This window comes from Lineus longissimus, chromosome 5, assembly GCF_910592395.1.
Source record: "Lineus longissimus chromosome 5, tnLinLong1.2, whole genome shotgun sequence".
NCBI classification, from domain to species: Eukaryota; Metazoa; Nemertea; class Pilidiophora; order Heteronemertea; family Lineidae; genus Lineus; species Lineus longissimus.
Window position 1 is genome coordinate 5,333,207 of NC_088312.1, and position 19,948 is coordinate 5,353,154.

The 19,948-nt window shown below is 39.8% G+C and overlaps 1 protein-coding gene across 4 annotated transcripts in view; it reads left to right on the forward strand.

The window, feature by feature from the left end:
• Positions 1-19,948, forward strand: part of LOC135487618 (protein lin-28 homolog) — a 168,976-nt gene that overhangs the window by 32,450 nt on the left and 116,578 nt on the right. Inside the window, exon 1 of one of the 4 annotated variants that reach the window (XM_064771587.1) lies at positions 15,337-15,411. The exons of the other annotated variants lie outside the window; for them this stretch is intronic. Within the exon in view, the coding sequence (XP_064627657.1) occupies positions 15,390-15,411 (22 nt within the window). The 5' untranslated portion in view covers positions 15,337-15,389. Of the gene's footprint in view, positions 1-15,336; positions 15,412-19,948 lie in introns of those variants that run through there. 4 annotated transcript variants of the gene reach the window in all.

Consider the following 19,948-nt stretch of genomic DNA (forward strand, 5'->3'; position numbering starts at 1 on the left):
AAAGAGATGAAGCAATGGTGAAACGGTGCAAGGTAAAACAGGTGTAAGTCGACATTAAGTCGATGAGATGGTCAAAATGGTTTTAAATTCGCCCAATTGGTTTTACGGACTGCCATGTCGAATTCAAAGTTGGAGGAAGAGTATGAAACTATTGGCCTGGATGCACCTTGACACTGCACTGGTTTATGCTTACCAAACTATGGCGTGGACCAGCCAATCTTCTGCTCGCTGCTGACACTAGTTCATGCCCTTTGAAACTGTGGCTTGGATGAGCCAGTTCCCTCTGCTCGCAGCTAACTATAGCTTATACCTTATAAAGCTATTGCCTGGATGAACCAGTCCTCTGCTCGCTGCTGACAACAGTTCGAGCCTTTTCAAACAGTGACCTGGATGACCAAGTCATCTGCTCGCAGCTAACAATAGCTTACATCTTATTAAGGTATAGCCTTCATGAACCAGTCCTCTGCTCGTTGCTGACACTAGTTTATGTCTTTTGAAACTGGGGCCTGGGTGAGCCAGTCCACATCTCGAAGCAAACAATACGCCCCTCCAACTGTGCCCTGGATGGGCCAGTCCTTTCTGCTCTCTGTCTCAGCTGACAATAGTTCATACGTTGTCAAACTATGACCTAGATGGCATGGGTTAGTCTACCGCTCGCAGCTGACAATGGGTTTAAACTATGGTATGGATGGGCCAGTCCCCTGCTTATATCTGACAATAGTTTACACCTTATCAGACTATGGCCTTGATGGCAGCAACTACCCCGGGAACTATCTAGGACTCCGGTGGATGCACTGTTGGACAACGTTGGAGAGCGGGAGAATTTCTACTTAGTAGGGTCTCAAGTAGCCTCCTGGATAAAGCCACGCGAAGAATCTAATTAGGTGACATAGCAACCATCGGCCGTGTTGTGCATCAACTGTTTGCCCTTTCGTTAATAAAGGCCTTCGCACAGTTATAACGACATCGAGAGCTTGCGTCGTGTGAAACAGAGAGATAAAATCGTTTGCTAACCATGCAGGGTACAAACAGGTTCAAACGTTTGCCACTTACCTTAAACTGTGGGCATCACAGTAAACAAGAGAGTGTGTTTTATAACAGGCGATTGCTTAATACTTACCCGACTCTATTGCTTCGGTCATCTGACCCTAGCCTATAAAGACTAAGTAATGTATCAAACCGTGTGTCCGCATCGAGTCAAAAGAACGATTCGAATACATGTACTGCGCAGTAACGCTTTGCGGTAGACCTGCTGGAAATCGTTGCAACCATGATAACCTTGACCTTGTACTTTGGGACAACGTTGCCCTGCTGCTAAATAACTCGGCACAAGCTAATCCTCAATCCTCTATCCTTCTCAGCATCGGTCCAAAAGAAATTGATGACAGTATGCAATGAAAGTGTCATTTTTGCGAAAAACGACGACGATGCGAGCTAAGCATCAAATAATGCCTTTTTTGTTTCTCTGAACCATCCTGAAATCGGTTGATTGAAATCGGAGATTGTTGAGAGCGACAGTATCCTGATTTTGAGCCCACATTGTTGGATAGTTCGTCAGGGTCAATTAGAAAAAAGAAAAAGGCGTACCCCAAATGACTGCTGTCATTCTTTCAAGGTCAAAGCGAGCTGGCCGCGAGGTTGTGGTAATCCGTGTCCCGCCTGTTCAAGGTCCGGGACTCCCTGAAGGGAGCGAAGCTTGCACGACGAAGAACTCAGAATCACAAAGACAAAGTTGATTCCAACTAACGGCACTTTGTGCATACGGTTAGTTCAGTCGTATCCCAAGAATATCTTTGGTGGCGTTCGCCTGACCGTGTAACTAAGGGTGTAGTCTCTTGGAAACCCGGGAAATTCTTAGACGTAAAGTTGGATGCAAGTTTGAGAATTTATGAGTCTCCGTGGTGCAAGGAATCAATTCGTCTGAACTGCCCTAGACTGAAAGAGGAAGTACTAACTCTTCTGTCTGGTCTGATTATAATGGTGGCCAAATGCAAGGATTACGCCAGTTGTACGGACGGAGAAAGCAGCCCACTTGGCCGAAACAGCAGCACGGTTCGTATATATCGAGTTATTTCGTTTACTACTCTACAAAGAGGAGGCCATGTTTGTCAAAAAATGCCAAAATAGTATATACTTAGCCTTGTCTGCGCACCGAAAGCGAAACCGTCCCAGTCATCCTGTCCGAATGTCTAGCGCCAGACTCGGTCGTTTCGTAACGTGCTGTGTAGCGGTAGTACCGTAGAGCCGTCCATACCATCTGAAGAAGGCATTGTGGACCCTTTAAGGTCCATCCTCGTGAGGGTTCGCAACGTAATCGCCATTGATGGTGTATGTATGTTCTATAAAGAAATGGCCTTGACCTTAGCTGGGTAAAATCGTCGTCCTGTCTCGACATGATGACGAAGTTCGCGTCATGACTGGTAAAAGCCCGACGACTTGACCTAGTTTCCAAATGAGGTCGCTTAGGGTGTAATCAATTCGGGTTATTATGTGTGACCCTAAAAACCAACTGTTGCCCGTCAGCGGTATATTTGTGTTTCAGACACTGACTCAATATGTATAACAGATGAATCTTACTTCATCGTTCTCTCACTCCTTTGCCTTGGCCATCACGTTTTCACTAAGATGGTTCAGACTCAAGAGTCGAGGGGTTAAATTTGCGAGGATATGTCTATGAATCAGATACTCTTGAGTTATCATTCGATTTTGGCATGCCAAAGCTTCCGGGTTTAAAAAAAGCATTCATGACTGTCAGTGGTTAGAGGTCTTGATACAGACTCGGCGAGTGACCCGGGCCAACGTTAGGCTACCTTCGTCACCTCTCATGTAATGTCATATGAATGTGACGGTGCGTGCTGGATTTGGTCAATAGTTTACAAGTTATGATAACGTGCTTGTTTAAAAAATTGAATCGATCTTTTTGCATATAAACCCTCTTTATCTATGCATGTTCTTCTTGGATATAGTTTGTATTTTACCATTTTGTCCATCTCCGTCTATATCGCCATTTTGACCAATTCCTTCCAGCATCGATATTCAAAGCCTCTTTTTTCCTGCATCCCTCTACACCAAACCGCGGTCCTTAAATCTTTCAATCCTCTAATGTTGGTTTGGTACCAATATTAAAAGATGAGTTTAATAGTTCAGTGCCAGATAGCTGATCAGTGGTTCATTTTCATACGTAAGCCCCTAGAAAAACTATGACTGATTTTATTTTCATGTCCAATACGTTCGTCATTGCCCATGACAACTATTTTTGATTTTGAGTTTCATTACATTCCTCGAACAATGTCCAGTGCAAGTGCGGTTGGGTTTGAAGTTCAATCTAATACATTAACAACTGTGACTGGTTTTTGTGGTTCAATTCATTCTTCAAGTTCCAGTACAACTGTCGCTGATTTTGGAGTTTAATTAATTGTTCATGATCCTATTCAATACTGTTTGCTGATTTTGTGGTTCAGTTGGTTTATCAAGCCCAGTACAACAAATGTACTGATTTTGTGGTTCAAATCATTCTTCACGGTCGAATACAACAACTGTGGCTTATTTTGTGTTTCATTCATTCTTCAAGTTCCAGTACAACTGTCGCTGATTTTGGAGTTTAATTAATTGTTCATGATCCTATTCAATACTGTTTGCTGATTTTGTGGTTCAGTTGGTTTATCAAGCCCAGTACAACAAATGTACTGATTTTGTGGTTCAATTTATTCTTCACGGTCGAATACAATTGTGGCTTATTTTGTGTTTCATTCATTCTTCAAGTTCCAGTACAACTGTCGCTGATTTTGGAGTTTAATTAATTGTTCATGATCCTATTCAATACTGTTTGCTGATTTTGTGGTTCAGTTGGTTTATCAAGCCCAGTACAACAAATGTACTGATTTTGTGGTTCAATTCATTCTTCACGGTCGAATACAACTGTGGCTTATTTTGTGTTTCATTCATTCTTCAAGTTCCAGTACAACTGTCGCTGATTTTGGAGATTAATTAATTGTTCATGACCCTATTCAATACTATTTGCTGATTTTGTGGTTCAGTTGGTTTATCAAGCCCAGTACAACAAATGTACTGATTTTGTGGTTCAATTCATTCTTCGTGATCTGATCCAATGCTGTAGCTGATTTTGTGTTCATTCATTCTTCAGGGTCCAGTACAACTGTCGCTGATTTTGGAGTTTAATTCATTGGTCATGATCCTATTCAATACTATTTGCTGATTTTGTGGTTCAGTTGGTTTATCAAGCCGAGTACAACAAATGTACTCATTTTGAGGTTCAAATCATTCTTCGTGATCTGATCCAATGCTATAGCTGATTTTGTGTTTCAATTCACTCATCAAGTCCGACCAGTAAAACAGCTGTGGCTGATTTTGTGTTTCACACAATTCTTCAGGGTTTTGAAAAACTGTGGCGGAGTTTGGAATTTAATTCATTTTTCATGACCTGATGGCAGCTGAGTGTAAAAAATCGACAAGAATGACGCAGTTTTCTTGACCACAGCTTTATTTTCAACAACATATATATTCACTCGGCGAAATGAATATTATACAATACAGTTACAGTTAAAATTTACAGTGCATGAACATGAAATACCCAAGTCAAAAAAGTACTTGAAGAGAATCGGCAGAAAAAGAGATTAGAAATCGAGATGAAAAAATGGGCAGAAATTCAGAAAGATTTGAACTTACCATCTGTGACCCGGTACACCTGGACACGAAGTGAGGGAAGGCAAGAAAAAATGCCTGTACTAGAAAAATAATGTTATTCGACCTGTAGCTTAATGAACTAATTATCAGTTTTACGTTATGTATGTTATAGTACGTTCATCCCATTATTTCTATAACGACCTACTGTTAAGATGGTACATCTCATTATTGTTTACGTGTGTTTGTATTTTTGCCACTGCTTAGGTAATATTATGTATATTTTTTTGCATCTTTATCTTTATTTTTGGCACTAGGGGCCTATATATTTTCATTGTGAATTATTAGAAACATCATGATACACATGTACGTGTATGGAATATGTACACCAAATTTTATGATCCGTATTTTCCTTTACAAATGAATGTATGTACATGATTTACGTTAAGTACGTGCAGAGTTTGTATGGTGCGTTGCACGTGTTTGTTCGTGGTGGTACAAACTGAATATCATAAAATAAAAAACAACCGCGGAAAAATAATCTAATTGAGTGAACGTCCAGAAAATTGAAAGAGAGCGAATACACTCACAGAGGAATGATAACATTTCACCCTTCTTCACTATCCTGGTCAATCATAATATCTTAATATATGTTTACGTAAATAACAATGTCTACATGTATCTGCCTCTTGCCCTGGTATGCTGCCTGTATTTGTTTTCGGTCAAAGATTGTACGCATTGTCCGTTGCAATGTACACAATGCATTTTGGTCCATTATTGACACACACTTGTACTTGATAACCCCGAATTCCGAAGTAGAACATGGATTCATAAGTGTACCACACATCCTTGTTTTTTCTCTTTGAAGGCACCGACCAAATAACTGCACTTATGCGTTTTCCATGGCTGTGTGGGGTTATCAATCACTATACTAGTGTTGCATTGAAACATGGCTATCAGAGGTGGGTTGAACTATTAACGCTGGTCATCTAAGGGCATGTTTTATACCCGATTTTACCGCAGTTTCGGTCCAGATCAAAGGATGGCACGCAGTGCAAATGTGCAGGGATTGGTAAAAGAATTGTACGGAATGTTGGAGTATCCATATGTTAGTTGCCCGTTAGTGGCGAGCCTTAACTTCCATGCATCGACCTTTGTATTGCATCTTCACTGAAGAGGGGATGTTTTTGAGAGCTTCTGTTCCTGATTGTTTCTCTTCATGTTTAGGGATCACTAGAAAACAGAACGGAAGTTCGTCTCATTGTAATCTATGGTATGGAACATTAAAAATGTTACGCCATTCACCAGTCAGATAGCATAGCTGAAATTGAAATGTCGCTACGAGGATATATTTTTCCTTTCATTTATGGACATGCTGCTCCCTTGATCGTATTTGCTCTGATAAGCCATGCTCTTTCGCTGTTCCAATTTCGTGTTTCCAGAGCGTGGGCCCTCTACTCTGCTCAAAGATACAGACAAAATAACAAGAATGAAAAGACAACATGTCCGACTCTAGTACCATTCATACTATTTTTTTCATTTGGCTAGCAATATAGAATCATTTTGGCATATCGACTCTACTCCAGAATTCTCAGCTCTTGGTCAACATATTTCCAGATTTACTCGAATTCAAATCCATTAAACACTCTCACCACGTGCCGCACGCGCACTGAAAAATTTTGACGACTTCAAAATTGATGTTTTCTTTGAAATACAACCCTAGAGCAGTTTGATATTGTAAACCATATGGAACGCGAGTCCGTGGACGTGCATCCTCCTGCTGTTGTCAAACAAACTCCATGGCTCCTGGGTCCACACGCATCAGACACGGTGGCGACGCCATCGGTAGCGAGACGACCTTGAATTTATTTGATTTCCATGCAGTTGCAGTAAGGTTTTAGCATGGTTCGATGCAGGGATGTTTTTTTGTGAGGGTGTTTGATGGTTGGCCCGTGATAAACCTTGAACGATGATAGAAAGACCCGTCTTTTCCTTATGTCAATGATAACCCCACCAAGTATTTGATTCCTAAAAACCGCATTTCACGTGTCGTCATTCCTCTCACTTTCCATTCGAAGTCACAGGGATTGATCATTGATCAAAACGTTCTTATTAGCAGTGCAGTTCTGAGGAAACCGGCTTGTATTGATTGGTTGTAACGTCACTCATTCAAGTGTCTTACATTAATCATTTTGATATAGTTTGGTAAATTTATGATTGACAGTATGCGAGTTATTTAAAATCAAAAAAGTAGAATGTTTTTGATACCCAATAGTATTCTAACGACTTATAAAATTCGTATTGTTCAGCGGTTTTTGCCAATACAAAGGACATAAGAGCACACAAAAGAACCCTTTATACATACTTACCTTAACTGAGTACAATAGACTTCAAATCATCGAGCGCGCCTTTGCAAGTCTTTTGTTTGACTTCACTAAAGTCACCCAAGGTGATGACGTAACGTACAATGTATTGTAATGCATGTATACATTGTCAGTCCATGGCTGGAGAGCAATGTGAATACATGTTTTGTGTGGTCGCTCCTAATATATACGTCGTAGGCTTACAGTTGTCAGATACATGAATTTCCGAATTTCCGAATTTTGTGCTAGTGACTCTTAGTGATATATTGAACATATGTTTTGGTGAATCTCAATGACATATTGAGTATGTTGGAGTGCTCTTTGGTATGGTTTATTGTGAGATTCTATAAGATAGCAGCATGTACGTGTGACAGTGCTCTTAGATTGATCTTCGGAATTGAAGATTTCTGAGATGATTGTGAGCCAAATTGAAGTGCTTGAGGTGCAGCACTTAGATCCCTTGCAGAGACCTCAGCTTTTGGGCCTCGTGTTGCACAATGGGTGAAAGCAGAAGGGTACCTTCCACCCCAGTGTCATCCTTAGGGGTCAACCCAACCTTACACCATGACATTTAGGTGTCAATGGGCGGTCCAGGGTCACCACCATTATCCTTTTCCAGGCTCAAGTCACAGAAATAACACAGCGGGGTAGTATTCACAGGGGTCCTGCCATAAATTGCTCCCCACTGAAACTTGGCGACCCCACCTTGCAAACCGATAGCTCAGGCAGCCCTTGCTCCTGAATTCTGGTCACGCATACTCATGGCACGTGTGCACAACCTGTTATCAGCTTCGAGTGTCGCTGAACGTGGCAGGAGTCCCACCCCCGAACGTGTGGCGAATGAGTCCAGGGAGCTCACTTGACCCTTGTGTTGATATGCCGGGTGTGGTCATGGCATAATTATGACCCTTAATGTGACTGCGTTACGACGACCACTTTTGCTTGATTAACCCCACAGGTTCAGGTCATGTGTTACAATATGGTAGACTCGAACCCCTGCCGTCAAGAGAATATTAGGGTGCAACAACATGCTGTGGTGTTGGTCCTTGGCCGAATACAGCCTGACTGTATCTTCGCACAGAACATAGTTACGATGCAGTGTTACTTTTCAGTAAATATTGGTTTTGGTTTGATAGGTACATGTTTGATAAAGGTTTTTAATTTCTGAAAAAAGATTTTATTTCTAAGCGTGTTGGTGTGGTTCAGATGATGCAATGTGATCTGCATGTTGTATTCATACATATTATAAGAATGTTATTTCGCGTGTTATGCTCATGTTGAGATCAAGGACGTGGAGAAGTTCAAAACTAGTGTTACAGAAACAAAAACATGACATGGGATGAAAAATAATTGCGCAGATACTCTGGATATTTGTTGTTGATAAAAACACTGATTTTTTTAATTGGGAAATATACCCTCGTTAACCGCATTTCCACTATCTAATTAGTCCGGAAAATCTGCAAAATTGCTGGCGAAATTCATTTTAATGTGCATTGAGATCGGGATAAAAAGTCAATTAGACCGTTACATGTATTTGAATGCTTTTTGGCGACCCACCGTGGAAGGCTTGGTTGCTGTCCTGGGCTGTCAGAACCGCCTGCTCGCAAGGTCAAGGAGTCAAAACTTTCTGTCATGCAAGGTTTGTTATAGCATCTGTTCTTCGTCTCTTATTTGAACAGAAGGTGTCCCAAATCCTTTCCTCGTTTTCAAATCAAGAATTTCATTGTGATATCCCTTCCCAGCTGAAACATGTAGGGAGCTAATTATCCCATATGATCCAAAAACTATTGAAAATCAAGCGGTCCGCGTCTAACCTGCAATTAAACCTTAAATCGTTTAAGAGAGACAATGGATAATGGCATTGGAACGTCCGTGACGACCTTGGGATGACCATCCTGTGGTCGGGATAGGGCTTCGTAACCTGTCAGTGCCTCGGGGTAGTGTCCAGCCCCGGGCTCAAGAAGTCTCTCTGTCTATTCGTCCAAATCTTCCCTTCATAGCCCACAAATATCATTGTTCTTGGATCCGTAGAATCGGAGGTTGGATAGTTGGCCAATTGAAGCAGAGGCCTCTTGTCCACCGCCCACCCGACTTCTTTCAAAAGGCCCTCCTTTTACCCACGAGGATACCCAGTGTTCCGACATCAGCCAGAATGCACGCCGGTTCTAATTAGCTAAATGGAGGCTAACTTGCATCCCTTTGGCGTTTGTCCTATGCTACGATGGAAGTACCCCACCTCATGTTGCTAAATTCCACTAGCAAATAGGCCTATGTGGCCCAAACATCACGCCGGAAGCGATCTTGATCATCACATCAGCAAGCTTTTTCTTTCTTCTGATTTGAGGAACACGTCGCTATGGCACTAGCAATTTACTCACATCCTTCGCTCTATGCTCCTTTCATCCCGACTCCAACTGAAAGAGAACCCTTTCTACTGACGACAACCTAGCTCACGGATCAAGTCTGGGTTGCATGGTGATTTTGGTTCTAATTTTATCCTGAAGAGGTCTCACCAATCGATCTCAAAACTAGGCTAATCTACTTGAATATGGTGCAGCAGATAATGTATGCAAGTGATTCCTCTTGCATTCAAATCAACCGAACAATGTAACCTACTTTGCATAATTGCTATCTGTTGCGAACAATAGGCAGAACACACGCCTGTAAGCTCATATTTGACAAGTTCACTTTTTTCTAAGAAATATTAGCATTTTCTATTTTCTAAATCGACATTTACCACCGCTAAGGGCGTGCGTCCATTCTCAGAAATTGGCGGTTTATTCCGGTGCCATGGGTATGGAAACACCAGGGTGTCGAGGCATCCTATTATTCAGAGGATCCTGTGTTTTTTTGCTATGATGCCATGACAATTACTGGGGAGTGGTCGGTGTTATGACAGTCAACGTGTGGTCGTTTTTGTCAAGTCCCTGCATTTTTTTCACCGAAGGGATCATTCATACGATTGATTACAGTTGAAAATTACGAATTCATGATACGGAATCAAATATTTTGTACAGAGAAACGTCATTTGTGGCCTTCATGCCGATGAGTATTGTTTAGTTAAGTTAAACGTAGAGATAACGGAATGTCGATTTTCGTTTCAGCGGGCGATGAGTAAAGGCTAATAGGCTTCTCTTACTTAAAACTTCATGTACATTAACACATTGTCCGGCCTTCTAGACATCGCTGCTGTAAAAGCATTTACCACATTAATCATTCATTTTACAATTCGTACAATAGCCTACTGCGAGATTGAACATTTCAGTGATGGTACTGTACAGAGCAAATTGTTCATCCTTTTCCATTATAGTAGTACCTCTTGTAAGTATCATTCCAGTCGTATTCTTTTGAAAAAGCAGATCGCAATTCAAGAAATTGTTGAAGAAGGCGCAGTTAAAGCCGCAATACTCTAAGGAACTGATCTGAAGTCGGTTGAAGAGTTGCTGTTCAACTTCATTGATCATCATCTCTTCGCTTCATGGCCGCTTTCAATCCTTATCTGACGCGTTCGGACGGCAGCAGTTCAATGAAAGGGAAAAAGTAGTGTAAGATAATACACCATAAGGGGGATGAGTCATACACTATTCCCCTGACTTTTTCTCTTGCTCGACTGATCATTTGTAGTCATCTGTTTTAGTCCTCGGGCGTGGATGAAGAGAGCAAGCATAGGCCCGAAATCTCCAATGACTCACTTCAAATAAGACTCAGTTCAGTTATAGTACCCATTTTTCTCACTAAACGAACGGTATATATCGCCATTGCCTCTTTTCCAAATGTTTGTAACAATAAATGATATGACGAAAACTTTGTTAACGAAGCCCGGTGAACAAAGGGTGAACTGAGAATTTGGATGTTAATTCTGTTTGAATTATCGTCCATATTTTCAACATATGAAACCAAAAGTTGGTCGAAAGCACCCACTTTGTTCAAGTATTGCCCTGTCTCCGTCTTTGAAATTACCAAAATAAGTTACATTTCATGTTTTACTAGTTTGTTTTCGGTAATGAGCAATAAACTATATCGCTTGTGAAAAAGTACTCGATTCGGAACGTTTCAATAAGAAATTGTTAGAATTTCATTGTTCAGGAATTTGATTTGCCGTCTATGATTCGTTCCATCCACAGTGCCCATCTGTCTGACCTTGTATCCATTCATCCTCGTTATTCTTCTTCTTGTGACCCTTCCTGCATCAGATGAAAAGGCAACATCCACCATTTCTCATAATCTCAACTATTGTCCACGAAACTGAACACATTCTAAATGCGGAAATTGAACAGATTTCAGATGGACGATATGGGTAGATTCAATGATTGTGGCATTGTGGTTGATTTCAATACAAGGTCTCAACATCGCCCTATCGGTCATTTGAGAGGAGGCCTCCTGTGTCACAAAATCTATGACGAATGCGTCTTCAATTCCACGACATAGAAGCAGGTTCGAACCAGAGTTCCTTGCAGAGCCTCAAAGTTGCAATTGGCCGTCATTTTGGATTTATGCTAATGAGCTATTTCCTATTGTCGGACTCCGACTGATTTGGATTTTTATGTACAAGCACGGGTCCATCGAACCTTCCCTTACAATTCAATAAGTTTGAACGAGGTTGGTCCATTTCCCCATATATTTTTTCTTTGGAAACGAAATTTAGAGTGTCCATTTCAGTCGCATAAACACGAATAATTTCTGCAACGATCGACTAAGAAAGCCAAACCTCCTTAAGTAATTGTGACGCCTTTTGTTTAAGGAACCTTGATACCCCCAAATCATTTTGTATATTTAAAGTCAGTTCGGATCAGCAGCTCATTTTCAAAATTACCAGTTAAAATGAATATTCTTTCATAAATTACCTCATGTAAAAATCAAAGTAAGTACATAGGAAATAATGATACCTGTGAGAAAATACACAGCATGAAATATCTACTAATTGCCAAAAGACTGATATCCATACTTTCGTGACGATGTTCTGAAGGGGTTAACTGCTATAGACCAGTGCCTTGAATAAACGTATAACGTAGGTCTCTGTAGAGCAGCACATGCGTCCAATACTTCTTCCGGCAATTCTTCTAACAACACAAGAAAAACATTAGCCCTCCTTATCTTTCCGCGTCTGACTCCATACCCGCCTGTTATTGAACTGCTATCGACAGCACCTCGGAAAAGTATCGACCCTGCATAAGCTGACACCGCCTGGCCCTGCTCAGCGCATCCTCACCTCAGCTATGCCTCGAGAAGGTCCTCTCACCACGCGCATCCTTCTGCATGAAATGACAACGGCGCCATGCGCTGATTCACCAGGCCACTCCCTCGTTGCGTAAGCGAGGCCGGAGGTCACGGGTCAAATTATGCAATCACCATGGTGACGGAATAATCACTGGAAGGGATGATTGTGACCTCGTGACCCGATTGATCACCTGGTGGGGAAAGAAGGGATGGTTTGGTGTTGTTAAGAAGGGCAGGGATATGTTTTGTTCCCCGTTTTGTTCCTTCGCGTCTAGTTTTTGACAGAAAACACGGCTTTTGTCATCGTGGATGCACTTTCTTGTGGATTACTCATTCGCCATTTCTAAAAACTGAATCACATCTTATGCTAATCAGAAGAAATATGAAGCTGGCTTCTTGAATATTAAAATTTCAGCGATATAAAGATTTTGAATGAGTGGGGGAAATGCTATCAATGTGGTTTTGAAAATTATTTTGGGAATAACGTATTCTCACAAAACCGAGGTGCACCTGAATCTTATCTTGACTATTTAAATTTTCGTTGAATTTGAAATCCTTAAAATTTTGCTAATTAGGATATCAATCAACTCATTATTAGGAATGCACTGTATCTGTTCATGAAGTTTTAGTAGCGGGTACAACAAAATATCAATTTGGTAAGTTAACCCCTTACGGTTGATGACGGTGATGACGGTGACGTATTCATAAGACACCAAAGTTAACAGCAACGTCCCACTCAATTACGTTATCGGGGTATCATTCTAATACTTACTTGCATGATGAATTCTGTTGATGTTTGTCTCTTATTTAGGGTACATTTGCATATGTGATTGAAAGGAAATCATCACATACTGGGTATCCCTAAAGGTGAAATATGATAGAACTTTTCTTTTTCTTCTTTATTTATCACTTTGACTTCTTTATTTATCATTTTGACTTTTTCCCTTTTCAATTATGTCACTGTTGATTTTTTTCCTAAACATTTTTAGATCGTGCCGAGTAATATTTCACCCGTGCTTGATACAGAAATATATCTGTAACACACCGGCTAATAATAAAATCCGAAAATTGATTAGTTCGGCTATCGGCTCGCATATCAAACTGAACTCCACGAGTTCTCTGGGGCGATCGAACCATCTTGCGTAATCCTTTTTCCGAGATCAACCGTTTTAATAGAATTTAGGATTTTTTCATTCAGTTCTATTTGCCCTGGGTCACTTTCCGTGTCAAATGTGTCCAACATTGTCACAAAGAAGCTCCATGTTTAAGATATTCAATTCATAATTGAAGAAAACAGATGGAGATGTACAGACGAGTTCAGTTGGTATCAATAGAAGTTGGATAATGTTCTATGAATATAGCTTACAGCATTGTAAATTTTAATCAAAATCCAAGCCGTTCGTTTTAAGTACCTTTACATTCCTCCGGGCACGGCAGGTTTTTTTCCTAATTGACGAATCAAACTAAAAAGAGATCGTGGCATTGAAGTATGAATGTTCAGTTCCGGTTTGGTATGTATGGGAAATGGGACGAGTATAATGGAGGTTTGGTCCATTGGTCACGCATCCTAACATTAACTCAAGGAGCAAATTAGCTGTTGTTAACTTAAGTTGAATTTCCTGAAGGGTCACACCATTAATTTACCATTTATATCACTTCTTTTTCAAAGGCCAAAAGAAAATTGCTATTTTTACTTTCCTTGTACACATTTTAGACGCCAGGAAGAAATTATTTTATCTTATTTTTTTCTGAAAAGTTGATTACTAATACAGGAACTAGATGCCATCGCTAGAAACATTTTAACTTTTCCTTCGGTTTTTCTCATCAGCCAATTAGTCTAAAAGTTTGTTTTGTAGCTGAAAACCTACTTTTAGAAAAGGAAAATTTAATAATCCTGTACACTTTTGCTTAATTGCAATATCGAAGTAGCCTTTCTTAGAAAGGTGCTCTGAGGACGATAATCAGTTATGTTTAGTAATGACCATAGTCTAATTTCAACGATCGGAGACCGTTTCTGAGAATTCGTACTTAATTCATACAGTATATCATGTACATGATCGTTTGGTGCCATTCAACAACGTTCAAATTCGATGGACAAAGCGTTGGCGATACCAAAGTTTTATTCATGGCCTATGGCCTGGTCTTAGATCTTTTCCTAAGTTCTAGAGTATAATATAGGTATTTCGGTAGTCTTACAACTTTTATTTCGGTTGAATTTAGAAATATTTCCATTTAAACTCTTTTGTTCTCGTCATTCAAAACAAAAGAATAGGAGTCAAATTTAAATTTACAAGATATTTAAATTATAATATATCAAGGTGGCCAACTGTTACCTTGTTGCCTAGTTTTTCTTCGTATGCCGAATCGACAAATCTCCACCGACAAAAGAGAATTCTCCCTGAAACAGTTAACCATAGCATAACAGAGTAGCTCCCGTCCTTGCTGTACATTACAGCCATGTCCAATGACCTTGTACAACACAGTAGCAATGCAGGGTATCAATACAACATCCGATGAAGGTTGAGAACTATACAAATGCTCACATAATCCCCTTTGGCAATTTAATGTTTGAATATTTTAATTCAGACGTGTTCGTTCAAAGATCTTTGAATTCGTTCAAATATTCTAGTTAAGATTGAGAACGAATTTTTACAAATAAAGAGGGATACAATTATTTGAATGTTTTATAACGTATATAAATGAAAAATAAATCTCTTTCAAATTATGCATTTAACCACTTAAATAATAATTGAAAAGGTAGAGATATTTAATGAAATGCTAACCCCAAATCTAAAATTTAGATGCTCCGTGTATTAAACTTGATGACTTTGCTAAGCCAAAATGACAAACGGTACAAAATCACTCACACAAAGTAGTCAAGAAAGGCGTTTAGCCAGTAGAAAATCGTACAGATTTTGAAAAAACTAACAGCTAATTTATTCGCGAACGATAATACGAAAGCTGCATCAATAGCGTCGCATCAGTCATACCTCAATTTTTAAAACGTTCATATCATAAAATTTGATGTATGGCGTTAACGAACGCGTTCGCTGTGCACTGCCATTCCGAATGAGATAAGGAATAATTAGGATGGAAGGTTAAAAAACTGGATTCGCCGCGAATCGTCAGAGCTAACATTACGTCACGGAGGCAGGACACGACTCGAAGATGCAGATCTACTTATATTCAGGTACGTGGAGATAGTTTTCGTTGCTTTTGGTGTGTTTGTTGGTTAAGACTGCGGAGCCCCTACCCTTACCAGACACTTACCATGGACAATCCCTCCCCCTTCTGCCACAATTGTATCCTTAAGCCAATTCCACCAAGGTCACTTGCCGTATCCAAGGTTTCATATTGTTGTAGAACAACATCCGGGAACTTGTGATGTCGGTCTCCTGGGGGAAGATTATTTTAACCCTTCCGTTTTTAGGAAAAAAATATCGAAATGTTGGGAACTGTGCAACTCCGATACGTAAAAGCGACAAAGCCGAAAAAACTACCGATCCCTCTTGCTTAATTACCATCACGTCTCAGGTTATACACACGCGTATGCATTCATTAGGCAAATATGTCACCCCGTGGGTAGAGGGGTGGGGTCAGGTTGTACGGGTGAAATCTGTGTGTAGAGTTCCTTTAACCCTTTCATTTGAAAACAGAACTTTACAGGAACGGGGGAACCGGTGTAATTTTTCGATAGAGATTTCGTAATTATTGGGGGGTCTGAGAAGTACCTTTCTCGAAGAACATGTCGAGTTACCAGTACCATAATGTTTTGAGGCCTCTCAGTTAATTTGAAAATCCTCTGTAGGTCTTTCAAAGACGGCGAAATTACATTGATGGGTGTTTTCGTTCGATTTCACAAAAATCACTCATTACATTCCCTTTTTAATTGATTTGGCTCTGGGATGATACCTACCGGTACATCGAAAATTCTCTTATTTTCTAAAAAATTGTATTTCATCCCCTTCCAACTGTCTCTATTTAAACTTCGTACAATAATTTCGATCAATATTTCGTTTGAACCTATAACCCTTATGAAGGATGTGATTGAGATGTACGGCTGGTCGGTTCACTAACGGTAATCTCGTTAACCCTTTCAATAAATTACTCGGAAACGTTCTCAAAATATCGAGTATGTTTGTTCTGTTTTCAATTTTTGAATTATGTCGAAAATAATTCCTTTTGTGCATGTACATCTACCGATCCAAAATACGTTTCGACACACTTTGTTGATTATACTGTAGGTTGGGGGGGGGGGGGGGGGGGGGGTGTCAACCGAACAGCCCTAGTTGTGTTGGACGTTTGTCCAAATTGGCAAGTATTGTGATAAAGTCACTTGATGTTCTTTTGTACATCTTTCTGCTATGAATCCCATTCATCATATTTATCATATGATACAAGTGGTCATTGTCAAATGGATGAATGTGTGGTGTACATTGTATTCACTGAGAGGCGATCTTTTTATGTATGAAATGCTACTACATGTAACATCTTCAAGGTATCACCTTTAGTTTCTGCTTTAAATTGTATAGTTTTGTATCAAATCAAAAACTAAAGTAAAGTCAGACCAGCTTGACATGTTAAGGAGTGATATTTGTCGTGAATGTATGGAGTCATAGTCCTCGTAGTTACATGTTTATTTCAAGAAATTTGCTATCGTCATTTTTGGCGAGATAAATAATACTTACCATAGCCGCGGCAATAAATTTGGTAAATTGAACTTTGTTACGAGTAAATCGTACTTGTTTCATTACTTAGGGAAATATATTCGTTAATCCATTACAACAGAACCACCAATAATATCGCAGGAGAAAATCGTCACATTCTTTCCACTCGATGGAGCACGTTACAGTGATGAGAGTACCAAATGAGCCAAAAACAAATTATATCGATTCAATAGTTTTTCAGCTGACCTCTCCATAACTTCTGACGGTCAGTAAGAAGCATCTGATTCTAAAAATAGACTAATCCCTGCCGTATCATAATCTCGAAATACCCTTCACCAAACAGAACGTAAAAACTCTCTTGATTTTTTACCAAGACAAGACATTCCACTCTCCACGTTTCTGGAAATTTTGTACTTTTTTATTAGAATGTTCCATCTATCATGTTTTTAGAAGATGCTTCTTTCGAGAATGTTTTTAGTAGTAGATGTGGTTTTTCCCGATGATTTCCTTTAAATGACGTAACGAAGATTCTTTTTGTTGGTTTGCGAAACGGCTAATTAGGTTAGCGTACCGTTTACTTCTCTGCGTGATGCGCCTTGTGAGATGGACTTTTTCATCTGTTTTACCTCTTCAGAACAGCTTACGTGCAAGCGCCGAGTCATCGGAAAAATCTTCAGAAAACGTAGGATTGAGTATGTGCAGTTAACCCTACCAGCGTTAGGTGATCCGAGTTTGAATCACGTTCTGACGATGACAAATGTGGTATCTGGAGGCATCCTCAAATTGTTCAGTCGCATAAGCAGCTAGCTCTTAATTAGCAGCATACAGACCTGGCCAAGAGATGGTATAATGAAAAAAGGTCATTGCGATTCATGTCAAATAAGACAAAGTGTGTCTTAGCTACACTATGTGTAAAGTCGGCTACACTGACTATTTGTATGTAATTATTACTGATTAGTACTGATTATCTGCAAGTTAGTTATACTGATTATTCCCTGATCTGAGCTGAAAAGTAATTTCACAGACAGAAAAAAAATTGTCATCTCTGAGAAAATGTATTGACATTGTCAAAGCCTCTGAATCTATAGAAACTGACAACAACAACAAAATATTTAGTCTAGTACATTACCAAGTAGGTATTGCACTCAAAAGCAAAAGTACCAATCCTCTGAATTAATTGTTATCTGTGGGCATGATTTCCCTCCGATTACCAAGCAGTACACGCAACTGTTCGATAATAACGTTCTTAATTTATCCCCACCTTCCAGAGGCAAGACTTGGGAAATACAAAAAAGAACAAGTTATAATTATATTCCTTGAAAAGATGAACATCCAAATATCATTCGCGGCTGGGTGACAGAAGTCACCCCATCCCCATAGAGAGTTAGTGAACCACTCTGATGCCCATTGAATCTCAGAGCGGATTACATCAGCAGCAAATGCAACATATTTCAGTATTCCGTTAACGCTTGAGAGGGTTTGGTGTGTGGCGTTAAGATTGGAGAAGATTCACCTGTGAATGTTATATAAAATATCATTTCCTTCCCATTCCTGTTGATATTGATTGATTTTCCCCCAAATTGACTGCGGCTGTTAGTTAACAACCAAGCATGCATTGGCAATGTTATGGATCGTGTATGGTAGGCCTGTCAGGGCTTCCGTAGGTTGATTCCTAGTTGACATGAAACCAGCCCCCGGGCAGACCTCATAACCTCCGTCTGTAGTTTTTGCCATTGAAAGTTTAGCTGCAGGGTACGTTGCAAATTCGTTAAATCTTCTCTACGGTAGGGTGTGCTTGCTGAAAGAAGAAGCAGCCATGTCGATTTGAGATGTGCTGCGCGCGTTAAGAACTCAACTTCGACGACCTTGAAACTGGTTTAATTCGATTAACCAGAATCCCCTTCCTACCTCCAACTGCATAGCTGCGGGGTAATGTAGTTAAAAACGACCTCGGCGTAAAGGCTCAACTGTATTGGTGGAATGAAAATGTACAGCAACATTTTAATTAAAATGTTTATCAGCAAACATGGCAAGCAGGTTGCTGATGCTGGTGATCATTTAATTGTGTACATGTCAGACGAAGATACTAGTCTCGAGGAAGATGAATTGAGTAATCAAATTAAAAGGATAATCCATACACTACTGAAACATCTATCTTAAACCTTAAAACATGAGCCGAGACTTGTTTCCAAGGTACAAAACACATATTTCCTGCTAAATGGGCATGTGTTTTTCAATCGAATCACCCTGAAATATTGACCTCCGTTTGGAAATTTTGCCACTGCAAGGCGTGGATCCTGTTGTTCAAAACAAGTTAACTGTGGTCACTAACTTGGCGTTAACTTAAACTTGGTGTTAGGTCTACTGCAGGAGATAACGAAGAGTTTAAGTTTAGTGACTTAACCTGCTCTGAAGAACGAGCCCACATATACTAACCTTTCGACGGACCTGCGCATAAATGTTTTTCTGTGATGAAAAGGTTGCGTTTTGTTATTGCTGAACTAACATTTGCCATCGAATTTCCCAATTTGTTGGGTACCAGTAGCAAACTCAAAGATATCCTCCAGAAAACTCGTTGGACTCAAATATCATGCAACCGGTTTGTGCCCTCCAAACCGTGTCCTCGTGATGCATCTTTTCCAATCACAGTCATCCATTTTCGTTCGAAGCCGTTACTTCGTCTCAGAATCCTGATTCGCATTCTAGATCATGATTACGTTATCCGTATACTTTGAAATAGCTCAAGAATCAAGATGTAACGAAATTATGTACTAATGGTACTTGAAAAATACATTTATGACTACTTCAACTGCAATCGGACAAATATACAGCTCTTGATTTCTCATTGATTTGAATATCCAACAGAGAATACATTTGCTATTTTATTAACTGGTCACCAAAGACTTTCTGAAGAAAATAACTTGACTTTAGAAAGAACTTTTAATCAAGAAAGAATGTTTGGAATGCGTTGATTAATAACTGTTGCATGATAAATGAAATATTTCAGAATCTCATAAAATAGTGAAGTTTATATTTGTCTTAAAAATCAACCCGTTAACG